The 16,703-nt window shown below is 34.7% G+C and overlaps 1 protein-coding gene across 1 annotated transcript; it reads left to right on the forward strand.

The window, feature by feature from the left end:
- Positions 1-625: 625 nt before the first annotated feature.
- On the forward strand, positions 626-13,076 carry LOC128208389 (F-box only protein 6-like). The gene is made up of 5 exons (XM_052911948.1): positions 626-725; positions 6,021-6,098; positions 6,360-6,486; positions 11,478-11,628; positions 12,900-13,076. The coding sequence occupies exons 1-5, from the start codon at positions 626-628 to the stop codon at positions 13,074-13,076; spliced, it is 633 nt and encodes a 210-aa protein (XP_052767908.1).
- The last annotated feature ends 3,627 nt before the right edge of the window (positions 13,077-16,703 follow it).

A 16,703-nucleotide genomic window follows, 5' to 3' on the forward strand; every position in this document is an offset into this window, starting at 1 on the left:
GTGTTCATTTGAACATCCGATCGATACTTTTTATTTTTGCCGTACATCTGAAAGAAAAGGCATCTATACGAAATGGAGTTTTAACTGTAGCGAGCTCCTTATACGATCCTCTTTTACATGTATATAAATGATCAGAGCGTATGCAGTGCGCATGCCAAGAACCTTACAAGACATTTTTCGTGTTAAGTTACGTGTAAAGAAAACAAAACTACAAAAACATTGCTGCAAGAGTTTAAGGACTTTGTGAAACCTAAGGCAAACCCTGTTTTTGCGCGATACAAATTCTACCACGAAGTTCAGAACGACTCAATTGACGAATTTGTAGCCCGGTTAACAATAAGTGCCAAGGACTGTGATTTCGATCCAGAAAGAAACGACGAAATGATCAGGGACAGAATAGTGTGTGGATCTTCGTCAGACAAGGTGAGGGTGAGGCTGATTGAAAAGGGTAGTGAATTTACCCTAGAAAAAGCAGTCCAAAACGATCAATCAGTACAACAAGAAGAAAATTGACGCGATGAAATCCCAGGAAAAAGACGTAGATCTTGTACGAAGCCGCGGTGCGAGACCGAAACACACAGGCAATGTTTAGAGCAAGTCTAGACCATGGGAAGAAGAAGCAGCGATGGAGGTCGGATGCTCTAGCTTCAACTGGGAGATTTCTCCAACAGTGTGCCAGATGCGGAAGAGCGAAACACAAAATTATGACACAATCCTCTGCCTTGGTAGAAGTGTGTAACACGTATTTAAAACTCAAAAATTTCGCAAAAATATGCATAACAAATGCTGACAGCAAAAGTGTCGATATTGTGGAAGACGATGACAGTTGCTCCAGTGACTCAGTATTCTACGTCCACACCGTAAAGCTTTAAATTTCGTTTTTGACGTGAAAAAGCTGTTGTTCAACTTTTATTTGGCCCCATTAATGTAAAAATAAACGCTTAGCACAGGCAATCAGGTGAACAGTAATTTACTAACCCAAATATTGAGATAAATTGCATTAGTAACTGTTACCCTCAGTTGCTGAATTGCCTAATACACAGGTGATTAGCTCACGGTTCATAGTAAAGCCAGCATGCGGTGCACGTACAAAGAAAAACAAACAAAATCCCAATTTTACATAATAGCCGAAATAAACAGCCCCGCAATGACTAATCTCAAAACTACGTCTGTTCTCGGTCTCATACACCTGACGTATGCGGTTAACGAACGCATATATCAGTTGGCGACGTTTTCGGGAATCTTAACTTTGAAGCCACATGTTCGATACTATTGCAAGACAATGTCACACCCGTTGTCTACCCACTCAATGATTTTTAGCCTGCTGGGTGCGACGAAGACATAGGAGTCGTCACTACTTATAACATCGGTCGGTCGATATGCCATTGGGTATCTGATCATCGCATTACATTACATCGAAAAATGGAAGAGGTTTTCGACGGGCTACAAGCATTGCATCGATTGTAAACGATGTCTTGTGTAGGTCACTTTAGAAACCGGAACATGACACAACCTAAGACGCCTTCTAATCCGCGCGCGGGAGGGCTTCAAATTCATCACAGACAAGCTAGTTGTATGACAAACGGAAGTGATCGAGCTATTTCGGTCATGTGGTCTGTGAAAAAGAGTTGTTCGTAGACAACGAAAAAATAGACGCGATAGTAAATATGAAAACCACAGAATCACACCATGAATTAGAAACACTGATTGCATGGTGACTTACTAACCAAGTCCACATCTCGCAAAGTCGGATGCGTAGTTTCTGGAAGTAAGCACAATAGCACAAAGGTTAATTTTAATTTCGTGTTTTGGCACTTATGTTTTTTTATCGAACAACATAAACTACTTTTCTCAATATGTCAGTGTATCCTCCCCTGCCCCAATACTAACACAACTTGAACATAATCGTTTTGATCAGAAAGTGAATATTTCTAATATACCGAGCTGGTATGACCGGCTACCAGCCAACATAAAAAGACAGTGAATATTTTTTTCTGATTTCTCGTTTAAACCGTGAAGCTTATTCATATAATATGTCGGTTTGGTAGATGGGAGGTATTACATCAACACGCCGGGTTCTTTACTAACAATTTTAAGTAAAGGTGACTGAAAATTGTTATTTTCATTAACATTTTACCATATATACTTCCTCATTGAAAATCGCAAACATGTGTCCTTAACGTAGCATAAATTGCTAATTGGACCCATTGTTTTAACAATTTTACCGGAAGATACATTTTGCAATTTTAGGTTTTGATTGGCTGGCGGCTGAGAGGGTTTCAGGGCGAAAATATATTGTGTCAGTTAGGCCACACCAAATTAATGTTTAGTTCCTCGGATTTTTGCAAAAGAAATGGAGCGAGCGAGCGAAAAATATATATATATATCAGTTTTCAAAAAAACAGAAGCGAGCGAAGAGCGAAAAATATATTTTTCCTTATATTCAATATAAATAAGAAAGAAAATTGCCCTTAAACCCAATTTAATGCCATCTTGAACTGAACCTCTAATGGACATTGGGAAAATGTCGGAATACATACTATTTATTCATCCGTGTTTAGTACAAACATTATATGGATAAATCTAATTTCTTATAGAATTAAGACGTACTTAAATATGACGATTATTCATAATAATAAATAACCCTGCTTTTAGTAAATAGTTTGAAACGACTTATATAAAACTACCTGAATCAGTTTAACATCATATGCAACTGTATTTAGACATAACTTAGGATTGATTTTGGATTTGTAAAAAGTGATCACTTACACAGGCATCATCAAACAACAGACTCCATATAACATAAGACTAAATGGAAACAGGAAATGCAATGGCATGTGCTTATTAAAACAAAAAGAACAAGAGTATTTTCCAGAGTACTTTTTTTGGTTATTTAGATGTTTTTATGTAACAGCCAATTGTATATGCTCCCCTCTAAGTCCGGAATAGCAGGGACTTTGACTTCCGGTCTCTCAAAACTCGGGTAAAATACCCGACCTGCAGGGACACACTGCTGGTAAAAAAGATGTACGTTTACCAGAACATTTAGTTGGCCCCTATTGATTTGAGGTCAGTTGGTCAAGGTCATTATTCACTTAATATATCCAATACAATTGGTGATATGGTCCTCCAACCTAGTAGGATCCTTAATCCTGACAAACAGATGAATTTAACCTATTCGATTGTGATTTAAGTACGTCAAAGGTGTAGTCACTTTAGAATTTGTGTATTAAAGGTCGAGGTCACGCATAACGATAAATTGAGCCTAACAGGGTTTACATAGAAGTCAATACAAATGCATAGGAAAGTGTCTAACACATAGCAATAGTGATCTTGCCTTTAAAATCAAGGTCACACTTTGAGGTCAATTGAGCCTAAAGGATTTCTCAAGTGATACCTATCAATTGAGGACACGAAAATGTCTTGCAAATAGTGTTCGTGATCTCGAGGTCAAGATCATGCTGGTTTGATTCAGTCACACAGGAATTCCATGTTAATCAAGATTGTATGTGTCACACATACTGTTATTGTTCGCAAGGTCATACTTAGAGGTCAGTTAAGCGCTTTAGGGATTCAATAGTTATAATTTGTGACTAAGGGGTTACTTTGTCACTTTCAATTGGATTTTCATCAACATTTTCAAACGTTTTGAGCAGCATTAAAGCACTCATGCTTCCGCATCAATGTCAAACTGTGTGGTCATACACCTGAAAGGTATCTTATTGAAATGGCTTGTGTATAGGATTTTTTACGATTCTTTTATGGCTTTTTGATTTTAGACATGTTATACAGTGCATAACCGTAAGGATTGATTCCTAGGTTACTTCCTATAATTAATCCGCCATTTTTTAACATACAAATATCGTGTTGGTTTGCAAAGTGAACCAATCCACGACTCTTTATCGCCCGCGAAAAAAAGAGAGATTAAAATGCTAAAACAGTGCCACAGAAGCAACGACTAAGGGCCGAATTCAGAACAACCACTCTCACTCACACTAATCCTCTGTTATCACATAACTGCTCGGGTATTTTCGAGTGAAAGGTATATCCGTATTCACAGGTGTGAGTGAGACTCAAGTGTTTTGCGTGAGTTGGACATTTGTGACTTGAACCGCCCTCGAGGATTGGTTGTGAAAACGAACTGAATGAGTGTGAGTAATAGATGTACTTGACAAGTAGAAACGATGGAATATATCAGATATTTGGAACATATAAGGGACATCCTCTTCCCGCAGACAATATTTAAGAGACCGGGATAATCCAATGAAGTACATGTACTTCAATAACATGAATTTCTATAAAAAAAAATTTCAAAAGGATGCGCCAATCACATATTAACGCGAAGTTTGCGGCCTAGCGGCCCAAATCTGTTCTCTATTTCAAAGTAATTGTTCATTCGTTTAGTTTGAACACAATGATAAATCAATGTTATTTTATTTATACATTAACAAGCACTTGAATTGTTTTCTATTTATGAGCGTTTTTATATGAGTTTATTCTAAAACAATGCTAAAATAATTGTTTTTATGCAAAATTCATCACTCTGCCCGTTTGGAGCGATTTTTTCTCTCTCAAATAGTCGATCAAGTAGTCAAGCGGCCTAAACTTCCCAAAAACTCAATCCAGAAGCCTTAAAAAATGGGAGTAAATGCTGATATTCGCTAAATGATGTTGATTTGTGAATAGAAAAGTTTAATTTATCATTGTTTTAGAAAAGAACGCATATAAAATGCTTTGAAATAGGAAACAATTTTAGGCCGCTAGGCCGCTTACTTCACGCACAAGGTTTTACGCGACATGTTCATTTCAGAGCGTGGTAAGATAATTGATATTTATTTTCCAGCCTACATTCAATTGGATTATTATTATTGTTGTAATTGTTATTATTATCATTATTATTATTATTATTATTATTATTATTATTATTATTATTATTATCCAATTTTCCCTACATTTCTTGAGCTGTTTTTCACTCCGAGGTGTAATTTCCCCATAAAAAGTATTTCATTCGCTAATTGTATCCATGTGCTATTTTTTATTAAGTGTTTTCAACTTTCATCTGCTAAGGCCGCTTTAGGCAGACTACAAAAGCAAAATTATATACGAACAGAAATTTAAATCACGTGATACAATGGAAAACGACAACGTATATAAAACAACAACAACAACAAAAAAACCCCATGCATTTTAACGCATTTTGCAACAGTTATTTACAATCCAAAATGATTATTTTTTATTAACTAATTGTTTTAAAATGTTAATTTCAGTTTCAGAATAATAATGATTGTCGTTTGTTGGAGTGTGAGTGAGATTGGATGTTCTGAATTCATGGCCCTTTTGTTTGAGTTGTTTTTAATAGTGACTTTCTATTCATATATTAAATAAAGTTATCTTTACAGAGTAGCGGTGATAAACCATGGACGTGGCTTCATGCAGTGACTCATACAATTCGAATCATCCCAGATTCGAAGACGTTTGGTTCGAGATTCTGTTAAGGGTGCCAACCAGAGACCTTGATGAGTCTTGTTTCTTTGTGTGCAAACAGATGCAACGCATACTTAAAGATATATATTTTTGGAAGAAGAAATGTATTCAAGACATGGAACATCCTTATGATAGAAATTTGATAAAAAATCCAGATGCATCCACAGGCAAGCAAATACAAATGTTTCATTCTATTAAAACATTAATAAAAAACGTTATTTGGGAACTAAATTAAGTTTATTTACAACTTGTCAAAGTTTTACCGAGTGAATTCAGCTTGTTTACAAAATAGGGAACAGAAATTATTACTTAAAATCAATCAATCAGATAATTCACTGTTAAAATATTATTAAAATGATTTAAAGGGTTAGGACATTATTTTTTGTAATCTTAAGTGTGTACATACAAGTATTATCATATATGTCAGATCAATGTATTTTAAATAAATCTGGCCCGTGTAAATAGGATTGATATTTAAAACTTATCCCAGGTAACATGGCCTTCTTTGCTACTGATAAATTAAACATGTTTTAAAGGATTGTCGGAATGGCAAGTAATCTGTAATGGTGGTGTCGGCTGGAGTGTGGAGGCCAATCCAAATGGATCAGATCCTGGTTTGTTCTTTTCAACAATTCCAAAACCAAATTTAGAAAGGGATAACACAATCTAAATTAAACTTAAGCAGGTGAAGTATGGTTATGATGATTTCGTTCTGGACTAAAAGCAAGAAGAGTTTTATCTTTCTTAAAATTGCTTGGTTTTTCTTGACTTGAAAAACAGCAGTAAAATTAAATTACATAGTACAATAAACTGATTGCATTTCTTTGACTGATAGCTTTCTTGTCTACATTTGTCATGTTATTGGCTCCGCACAGGTACGGTTGGATGCTGGGCAGCATCATTTGGCAAATGTGCAAAGTACCAGGTGGTGGACCTTATGGCTGCAGGCTGCAGTAAACATGTGTTGGACCACTTCCGACCAGCAATACATGTGTCCGAATGGTCAGTCCTCACACCCATTGTACCACAAGTCTGATCTTTCTTGGAATGTAACCTATAGTTCAAGCCAATGAATTATTATTTGGTTTCCTGCCTTCTATAAACTTTCTATCATTAAAATACATGATAACATATATAAAATCTTTATATAAATGGCCAAGAAGGGCTTGCTGGCTTCACCCTCGCAACTTCCTTTAGGGGCGGTCACAGTGCAAAAGTAGGTGGGTGGGGGGGAAGACCAACAAAAAAGACCTTTATGCATCCTTTGCAAAATGTTTAAGGGTAATAAATAGTTAAGAAGATTCTACGAAAGAAGATTGTATCAGAATTTGGATTAAAAAGCATTTGCATGATTTTCGGGAAGTCGGTCAACCATATAAATATGTTGTTGTTTTTTGTAGAAATACTCCAGACTACCCGCCACTACCACTACTACTATCAACAAAGTTTTGTGGTTTCTTGATTATATCTTTCAAAATAAGAAAAATATTCAATAAAACAGTAAAACTAATGAAATAAATTCATTTTCTGATTATAAAATTGCAAATATCTTTCTTTAAATATAAGCAAATGACAATAAAGCCACGAGACACAAAAACATATTCATTGTGTAGAAATACTATAAAAAAATGCAAATGGTTTTTGATCCAAAATTGTTAAATCATCTTTCGTAAGATGTTCTCAACTCCTTATTACACCTGCATATGTTACAAAGGATGTATGTATCATGCTTGCTGAATATTGATTGTACATTGTATGTCCCTACTGTTACATGATACAAAGGTTAACCGGATACAAGATACAGGATTCTTTATTTAAAGTAAGGTATATGATAACAAGAAACATTAGCTCATTGAGCTATTTTTTTACATGATTAGCAAACATACATAACAACAAAACACAACAATGAAGTTATGACCTGAAAAAAGCCAGTAGTTTTAAATGGGTTACATATTGGTTATAAAGTATTAACAAAAAAGCCATATTTAATCTTATTATATACCCATCATAAATCCACACGCAATACATATCGCAAAATACGGCACTCCGTATATCTGCCCAGTACAATACGGCCGTATTCCACTCTTGTGACGTCTCCTCATTACAAGTATCGTTGCGCGATGTTTAAATGATGTCATAAAACAAAATAGTGCGTCGTTAAAATTACGTTTATTATGAAAGCATTTGGCTTTTAAGTGATCTAACCAGAAATGTATATAATGAAAGGGTTATTAGTACTGCGTTTTGATGCGGAATGTCGTATTCGACTCTCGTGGATTTTTGCAGATTTTGATTCCGAATCTACAAAAATCCACTTGAGTCGAATACAACCTCCCGGATCAAAACGCAGTACTAATAACCCTATTATATCCATGCAGACAATTAAAAAAAGAGTAAGATTAAAGCACTGTATGAAACATCAATAAACTAGTTTTCCCCAGCTGTCAACCCAGTCCACCGCAGTAAAATGGTATTTCTTTTAAGAGTATAAATTAAAGATAATTATAGTATACAATTTAAACAGCAGAGTTGTAAGCAGAATTATGTACATGGGAATTACAGCATGGTATAGTGGTGTGTAGTTGGTAAAATGATGTTATAGATTGTCTTTTTTTACTTAAGCTTGCTAGAAAAAAATGTAAGTATTGCTATGATGTACTTAAGTCAAAGGTATAACTATATTCAGTGAAACACATCGTAATTCTCTCCCAATTTCTTATTTGTAATAACTTACAAAATATTAATTGCACATTGTGGATTTATAAGAGGGACCTGTACAGGTGCAGAATAGCCTTTTAAATTATAGGTAGTTTGCCATTTTTCGGATGGGACCTTATAAAGTATCTTTGCCTGCAATCATACTTTTGAGAGGAATCAGAATGATCTCTTCAAGTTTGTTTGTTTGTTGTTGTTTTTTTTTTTTTTTTTTTTTTTTTGGGGGGGGGGGAGTAACCTATCAATATTTTTCCAATATCTTTATCGGTGACCAGCTGAAATGTATTTTTTTCAATACTAGGGTGTTTGTTTTAAACTGAGTACAAAATATTCCAAAACTTTCCGCTATACCAGGTATTGAGGTAAAATAATTTCTTTTTATTTGCAACCAGCTTTTGATCGGAGACCAATTTCCTATGTTGTCTTTGAGTATTATAGGGTTATCCGATTTATTTGTAGGTTTCTGTGAGAGAAAAGGTTTAATTGACGCTAGGAAATCTTTAGATTGGGGCCCTTCACTACACCGTTCTTGGAAATAAACAGCTATAGATTCTTTTTCGACTTTGGTCTTACTATTTTCTGAACTTTGTGTAGCTTAGCCAGTTTACCATGTTCTGATTTCTGTTATAGGTGTTTCCTTTCTTGACAAGTCTTGTAAATAAGACTTAAACTACGATTACGATACATAGAGTTCATGTTTTGTTGGGGATTCCTGTTTGTGAAATCGTAAAATCTTGAATTCGTGAAGTTGGAATCGTTAATTTTTGTAAATGAAATCATGATATGTGCACATAACCTGTGTACTACCTAAGTTACATTACCTGGTCTATCTGCACAATTGTTTTTCTACGGAAGCCCAGTTGAGTCTCCCTTGCGGCGCTACCTGTATACATGTGAATTGACATTGTGTTCTTCGGATCCGTTTAGGAACATTCTCGCATAAACCCAGAAGACTCAAAAAATAATTCCGAACAGTCATCTGTTTGCTTCGATGTTTGTTTTGCTCGTTTGCACTTGCACACGATATCCTGTCTTTGCACAACCGTGAGGACTGCGGTTCCTGGTCATCCGAGATAGCGCAGCCATATTATCTTTCACGTAGGAACATCAAGTTGTGGACATACAATGCTGCTAGCAGTCTCTATACTTCTTTCTGGCGGCGTATAAGTCAATCCAGTGCCCTAGATGGGCGAGGGCGAAAGCAGAATTATAGAAGCAATTAAAAGCAGTGAGAGTCGTGTATTGAAACAGTTCGAAGCTGTTCGTCTAGAAATTATCAACATTAAAACAGATATGAATCGATTATCTACAAACATTATTTATTTTAAATCGGACCAGAAAACCGTCAAACTCCACTGAGACATGTAAAGACGGAAATGTCTGAGATAAAAGACACCCACGAGACACTACGGTTTGATATTTACCAAGTAGCTATCAACGATGGCAGGATCGACGACCGAATCATGGATAAAGAAATGAGACTCGAGAATCGTGAGCGGGTATCAATAAGAGACAATTTACGCATACGTAACCTGCCCATTGATGATACATGCATTATAAACCCGAGGGAATTGTTAAGGCCATGTCCTTAAAGTCGCAGCCTATGACATAAAACTGTTAAACGTTGAACAACAGAAAGGCACACGGTCGGAAAGGATATTGCTCCAAAGGCCAGTTGAAACTAGTTGTAATTAAGTATTTAATCAGATGATATGGTAAACTTCAGAAAGGCGTTTTGTAAAACTAACGACACGAGAAAAGTTGTGGTCCTAAATGATAGTTTACATGAAAACGACATTGAAATGATCAGTGCTGATGTAGGAAGATATAAGTGACGTGAAGAATGCTACTGCCCCTCCATCAAGTATAGAACAATGGAGACACGGCCGAGGCCAAACAAACTTCGACTAACTATTTCTATCATGGAATTTAGATGGTCTTACTAATCTTTTGACAACGATTCAGTGAGTTATTTAGAAATATTATTATTTTATTATACGTGGATAGAAAACTAAAATGAGCTTCGAGGCTTATCAGAATCTTTTAAAACTATTTTTGGCCCGGCAATAAGGCGTTGTACATAGGGAAGGGCTAATACAGGTCTTGTTGTGTTGTAAAAAGTGAACTATCAAAGTATGTTCAGAGAATGCATTAATGTTGTGACTCTGCATTTTATCAACAGTTTAACTGCTAAATTGAAATCACCACGCGATCTACTTACAGCGGAGTTAAATGTAAAGATATATGACATTGTAAACCGTCCATATACATTCGAGTTTGTTATCGATGGGAAATGGCCGGGGTGTTGCGAATGTTGATTTATGTCAGTTCTTTTGTACAGCAGTGAAAATGTGGAATGGAAAGGCAGACGTCTTTTGAAATTATCCAAAACTATGCACGTAATCGATACAGATGTGTGCCGATTGTGGACGATTCCTCTGAAACAAATATGCCATGGAATAGGTAGGTGTTTAAATATTGGGTTTAATTCTCCGTATGCCAAATGACAGATATGTGAAGTTGGTTTATCATATGTTCATAACCCTTCATGACGCGGGCCAAAATAATTGTGCATCTCGTGTGAAGAACATTTTGAACCATTTGGTTTACGGAAACGTGTTTACAATGAAAACAGTTTGGTATCAGCAGTGGTACAGAGGCGTTGGAACCAATAACTACAAGACTCAACTCTTACTTCGGGTAGTTAAAATTGAAGATGTATGTTCACATAAAATCCAATATTGAACATGAGTGCTATTTAGACATAAACAATTAGATGGTTAAGAATTAAGTTCATTTTCTAATTTAAGATGTTCTTCACTTTATTTAGAAATTGAGTACTGAAGGTATTCAAATACTCCATTGACTGAAAGAGTACGTAAGCTATGTTAAGATCATCCGATCCAAAATCTGATACGCAAACCAGTTGGCCATCGTAACCTATCCCTGCCGGTAGGTCGTTTGAATTGATCAGTCTTTAAAAATGACCCTGGACTCTACTGGTTTACAGATAGTATCAAGCATATAACCTTGCATGTGCATATTCAGCATAAACAATGTCAATCAGCATTATATATGATTTCTTCTTTCGCCGTTTATTCTAAATAAGGACATAACTTATGCTAATTTGAGAGTATAGAATTCTGTTATTGTATATTAATAGTCGTTGAAGATATTTATTACACTCATTACAGGTATGCTTATCAGCTTGTCTGCTATCTGTGAGTCAGAACAGAACGCCAAGTGTCTTAGAAAATATAACATTGTGGTATTTGCAGGCATTCAGGTCGAGGAAACATTGAGGCAGAGTACAATATGACGGTAGAACTCATGTCAAATAAGGGAGACACTTTTTGGATAGCTCCCTCAGGAAATATGAGATACTCTGTTGATGTCACTTTACCCGCGGGCAGAAGTGACTGGCATCAGGTATGAATAGTTGTATGTCCGTCTTGCACCACTCATGGGGTACACGTATTCCGAACCTGCAACGGTTTAAGTGACGATCTGAGTTGCAAGATGGCGGCGAAACGTTAAAAAAATAGGATTTTTGGAACCTGTTTTTGCCTATTAAGAAGTATAAATTATTTCTTTCATACATTTCATAAAGCACATTCGGCTGTACAATCTCTATGTTTCTCTCGGCTTTTTATTTCAAGCTATAAATTACGGAATTAAAACATATTATTGAAGGAAAACCCTCGACCAGCCTGATGTTTACAAATGAAGAAAGCAATATTTTGAAACTTTAAAGGTCATTTTAACTCAAAATACACATTTTCTTCTCCATTATTCAAATGTGGTATTTTAATTTCCTGACGGTTTGCTGTATAAAACCTTTTATGGTCATTTTGTTTTGGTGTTACCACCTAAATGTGTGCTGCTAACAGTTTAACCACGTTTTGGAATCTGAGCTGCATGCCATTTGACAAGCATTTATATATAATTACAAACTGTGTGACATATCTAAAAAAATATAGGATATTTTACCATTGCATTTGAATTGGGAGTACCCCCAACCCCCTGCAAACAGGGTTATTTCAAGTACACAACGTCCGGATGCAAATATCGCCTGCAAATGAATCAATGAAAGAATGCTTGAGAGTAGGAGAATAAGAGCACCACAGGGAGAACCCAAACAAAAATTGTTTGAGTGCCATTAATATTAATCAAACTCAACCATTTTTTTTATTTATTCTTAGATAAGTGATGTTCGTGCTAATTATGCTTATACTTTTAATTTTGATATGACTGATAAATGTGTCAGGTTATGAGCATTCTTACTTAATAACGCCCACAGTAGACTCATTTTTACGTGAATTCGTGTTGCACTGGATGTTCCAAGGTGGTATTCCCATTATTTATTGACAAAGTCGTGTTTCACTAATTGTTCCAAGTTGGTTTTCCCATTATTTATCGATAAAGCTTATTAAATGAGAGTGTGGTCTGTTTGTGGTGTTTATATGTCAGTGTCAGTTTATTGTAGTTTTGGCCCTTTCCTTGTGCCTCTAAACAGGGTGTTGTTTTTGAATTGCGACTACTGGGCTTGTCCCTGTAGTTTACATTGTATTATTTTAACATCAATCTCTGACTGCTAAATCAAGAATATCATTTTTATGGAACTTTTAATTGTTTACAACTTTTTTTTAGTTATACCAGTTTATATCTTCTTATGGATTACTTTCCGTCCCTCCATTCAGATCAAGCATACGTTCCAGGATTACCCCATGGGTATACGGTTTGTTGGTTTCTACCACAGTGGCAAAAACAAGGAATACAGTTTAATGGAAAAGGGCCCCAAAATGACCCTCGCATCGGTGATATTGGACTTCAAACATGTTGCTGGTCCGGCAGAGAGCAGAGATGATGATGTCTAGAATAGAGAACAAAGGACATGAGGGAATTCGTTTTGTTTTCTATCATAGTTTAGTCTGAATATTGAGTCAATTGACAGTAGTTTAGTGTGGACCACGGGATTTTTGCAAAACATTAAAATAAAACCAGCTGAAATTAAACATCTTAGAATTCTGATAACAGCCCAACTATTTAATATTCAAAGTTTATTAAGCCCGGAAAACATTAAACCAGGGCAGGGCTTGTGTGATGCGCTAAAATCGACCTCTTGAAAGTTTAAAGCACCACTAATAAAACTATTTGAGGTAATGTAATGAGGTCCTCAACTAGAGTAGTATATTAATAATTTTAGAATAGCATGCATCAAATATTACTGGTAGTTTTTATTCTGTTTTTTTAGTATGTATGGGGATGAATGAGCATTATTTTGTCAAATAGAATGAATCAAGCATTTATGATACATATTTGATTTTCATTCATAAATATTGCAAATGCAGACAAGTGAAAGAACAAAGATGTAAAAAGCATCGATGATGCTACAAATAGTAGTAAAAAGGAGCCTCCATTCTTAAAAATTTTGAATGAACTATTTTCTTTGTCTTATTGGTGGCTTAGTTCTTATCATCATCATCAACAACAACAACAACAACTGACCTTTATTGGAAATAACGGCGATTTTTATATCACAACAACCAAGGTATCAGCTGACATGGCGAGGGATCCAAATGTGATTTTGGAAAATTGCGATAAATGAATAATTTAACTATTAAATTGAATAAAGAGGACAGCGGTATATCATATACTCAGCACATTTTGGAAAACATACCGTTGTCTTTAAGACATAATGAAATCAAAATTGGTATTCAACATACAATAAACAATTGTCTTTGTTATCAATTGTATTTGATCTTTTTTTAAACTCCACTTCGTTGATTTTATGTAAAATATATTTCATGAAAACAATTAGAAAATTGCAAATGATACTGTACGTGTTATAACTCTCAAAATGGCTTTGAATGGCTGAATTTTACCTTTTATGACTGTTTCTATTGCTTAACTCATTCGTTTGCAAGTTATGCCTGTGTCAGAAATTACTCCGTCTGTTTATATTTTAGTTTTACTTTATACTTCATTGCTTCAAGTTTAAACTGGCTTGTGTTTTTTATTTTGTAATTATTGATGAAAGTTGGGACAAGTATAAGGTTATGTGCATATTTAATAAACTAGTTTAAACACCAGTCAACTTTTGTTCAAGTGAACCCGTCTTTCACTGACCGTTCCTAGGCGGTAGTCCCTACATTTATTGACAACACAATTTCCATGCGTGTGTGGTCTCTGGTGAGTGTACGTTTGTGTCCTTCGTTCAGTGCCGTTTGGGCCCTCAATTGTATTGAGCCTCTAAACGAGATTACATTTTTGACTCCTGGGCCCAATATCACGAAAATACTTAAGTCAAATCTCAATCTCATTCTCAACTCATTTTACCACACAAAAGCAAAATATTATTCAAAATCTTGCATGTTTTTATACTTTTTGAAAGCTTATTGTCTCATAGAATGTGTTTTTGAAAGATTTTGACTATATTTCAAAGAAAACCTATCCTAGAGCAAATAATATACTTGAGTTATTGTTGTATATATATATATATAGCGGTCGCTATACAATAAAGCACGGAAAGCTTATAATATGAATAAATCGACTTCGAACAAAGAAAAATTACATACAGTCCTTTTTTTAATCCTACCAGAAAAAAATACATAAGTAGTCGTTTTTACTCAAGACCTAATGTCTTACACTTTAGTGAAGTTTTAAATTGTAAGAACCCGGATACCTTAAGGAAAACAGCAATTTTTGTTAAAATCTTAGTTAATATCTTTAAACGAATCTGATCATGTATTTTATAGTTTTTCATTTGATATATCATGACTATATCGATTATATTGTATCCTAATTCAAATAAATGAATTTGTTTTGTCATAAAAAAAATAATACTATTTAAACTAACCACATTCCCCTTACTAATTATATTTGTTTTGTATAATGATAAACTCTAAACCTGTTGTGAAGCCGCCATTAACCCACATATTTATACCTGTGTTAACATATATATATTGCGTTTTCACATGCTTTTACTTTAATGTAAACTGTGATATAATAAAAGAATATTGAGTTGAGTTGAGTTAAAAGGCAATGAATTGTACTCAAGTACATTTTTGGCTGCAGAAACATATTCAATGAAAGCATGTGGTTTAAAAATATGTAAAAACATATATTATTTTTAATAAATGTTGATGTTATGTGGTAAAATGAGTTGAGATTGAGTTTGAGATTTGACTTAAGTATTTTTGTGATATTGGGGCCAGGGCTTGACCATGTAGTTTTCATTGTATTATTGTAATAACATTGCGTAAGGTTATGTGTATTGTTACAGTGTGTGTATACCAGGTGATAAATTGCGTCATAAATGCATTTTAAGCAAAATAGTGCCTTCGGACGTACTGTAGTAAATGTGACGTAATTTATCACGTGGTATACATACAGTGACGCTGTCTTATGTCTATTGTTTGTTCATAGTATTGTATATCTTTTTCCATTATATTTTTTGTCTATTTTGTTTTTGACGGCTTTGGTCCGTTTCAATTCTGAAGATAGTGTTAATGGTGTATATCATAACCAAGTAATAAAAGATATTTGGTGATATTAATGTAAGATCGTATTTAATTTCATGAGTTCCATGGAAAATATGTACTTTTCAGTGATTAAGAGTGAAATTAAATACGATCTTACACTGAAGTCAACAAATTTCTGCAGGGCATGAATACACGATAAAATGCTGAGCCGCCATTTATTGAATGAAAATTTTGAAGGTCGAACGTGTCAGCAAATCATGCTAGGTTTTTGACAGACTTTGAGGCATGGTTGGGGTAAAGATTGTCAGTAAATCTGTTAATTGGTGTGTGAATTTACGGGAAGTTCAGATTACAAAGACAAACAGTTCAAAAAAGAAATTTGGAAATAGCTCTTTCATTCTTTCGACAATTTGTTTGCTTTGAAATGCTAGTACTGTGAAAGAATACATCATTTTAGTCAAGCATAAGTTTTCACAACAGTAACTGTGTTCAAACTGTTTTTGATGCCTTATGAAGTTCTCCCAATTTTTGGTATTCAGTTTATCGATTGTTTAGTGCGTATTGTTGTAAAAGAAAATACATAATTCTAAGGCTTATTCTGAAGTCCATAAAAATAATTCAGACTGGGAACATTATATTGCTATGTCTTTAAAGTACCCACTCTTAAAATTATATATTTGTTTGTTATTAGGTTTAGACCTGAGCATTTTAGAAAGGATCATCATAGTCATAAGTAGCATGTCAAAAGAAAAAGTGTTTGTTTCATTTCCGTATAACAAACCATTATTCCATTGATATCAGGATTTTGCTTAATATAGCTGAACAGTATTTGTAAACACATAAGTTGATTGTCAGTAAATACTTACTAATACACTTATCGTACTCCTTTGAACGCTTCTAACAATTACCTTTGTTGTCAATATACTGTTGTTTATCTTTATAGAAGAATTTTGTCCCTTATACTTTATCTGTCAGAGCCAAAATATAACGTTTGCAGACTGTCAAACATAAACGAGTGGT

This window comes from Mya arenaria, chromosome 11 (genome assembly GCF_026914265.1).
Source record: "Mya arenaria isolate MELC-2E11 chromosome 11, ASM2691426v1".
In the NCBI taxonomy this organism is placed as follows: Eukaryota; Metazoa; Mollusca; class Bivalvia; order Myida; family Myidae; genus Mya; species Mya arenaria.

Coding starts and splice junctions, on each gene's coding strand:
- LOC128208389 (XM_052911948.1), top strand. CDS start 626: ATGGAGGTCGGATGCTCTAGCTTCAACTGGGAGATTTCTCCAACAGTG. Junction 6,487..11,477: donor GCAATACATGTGTCCGAATG/GTCAGTCCTCAC, acceptor TGGTATTTGCAG/GCATTCAGGTCGAGGAAACA. Junction 11,629..12,899: donor GCAGAAGTGACTGGCATCAG/GTATGAATAGTT, acceptor CCCTCCATTCAG/ATCAAGCATACGTTCCAGGA.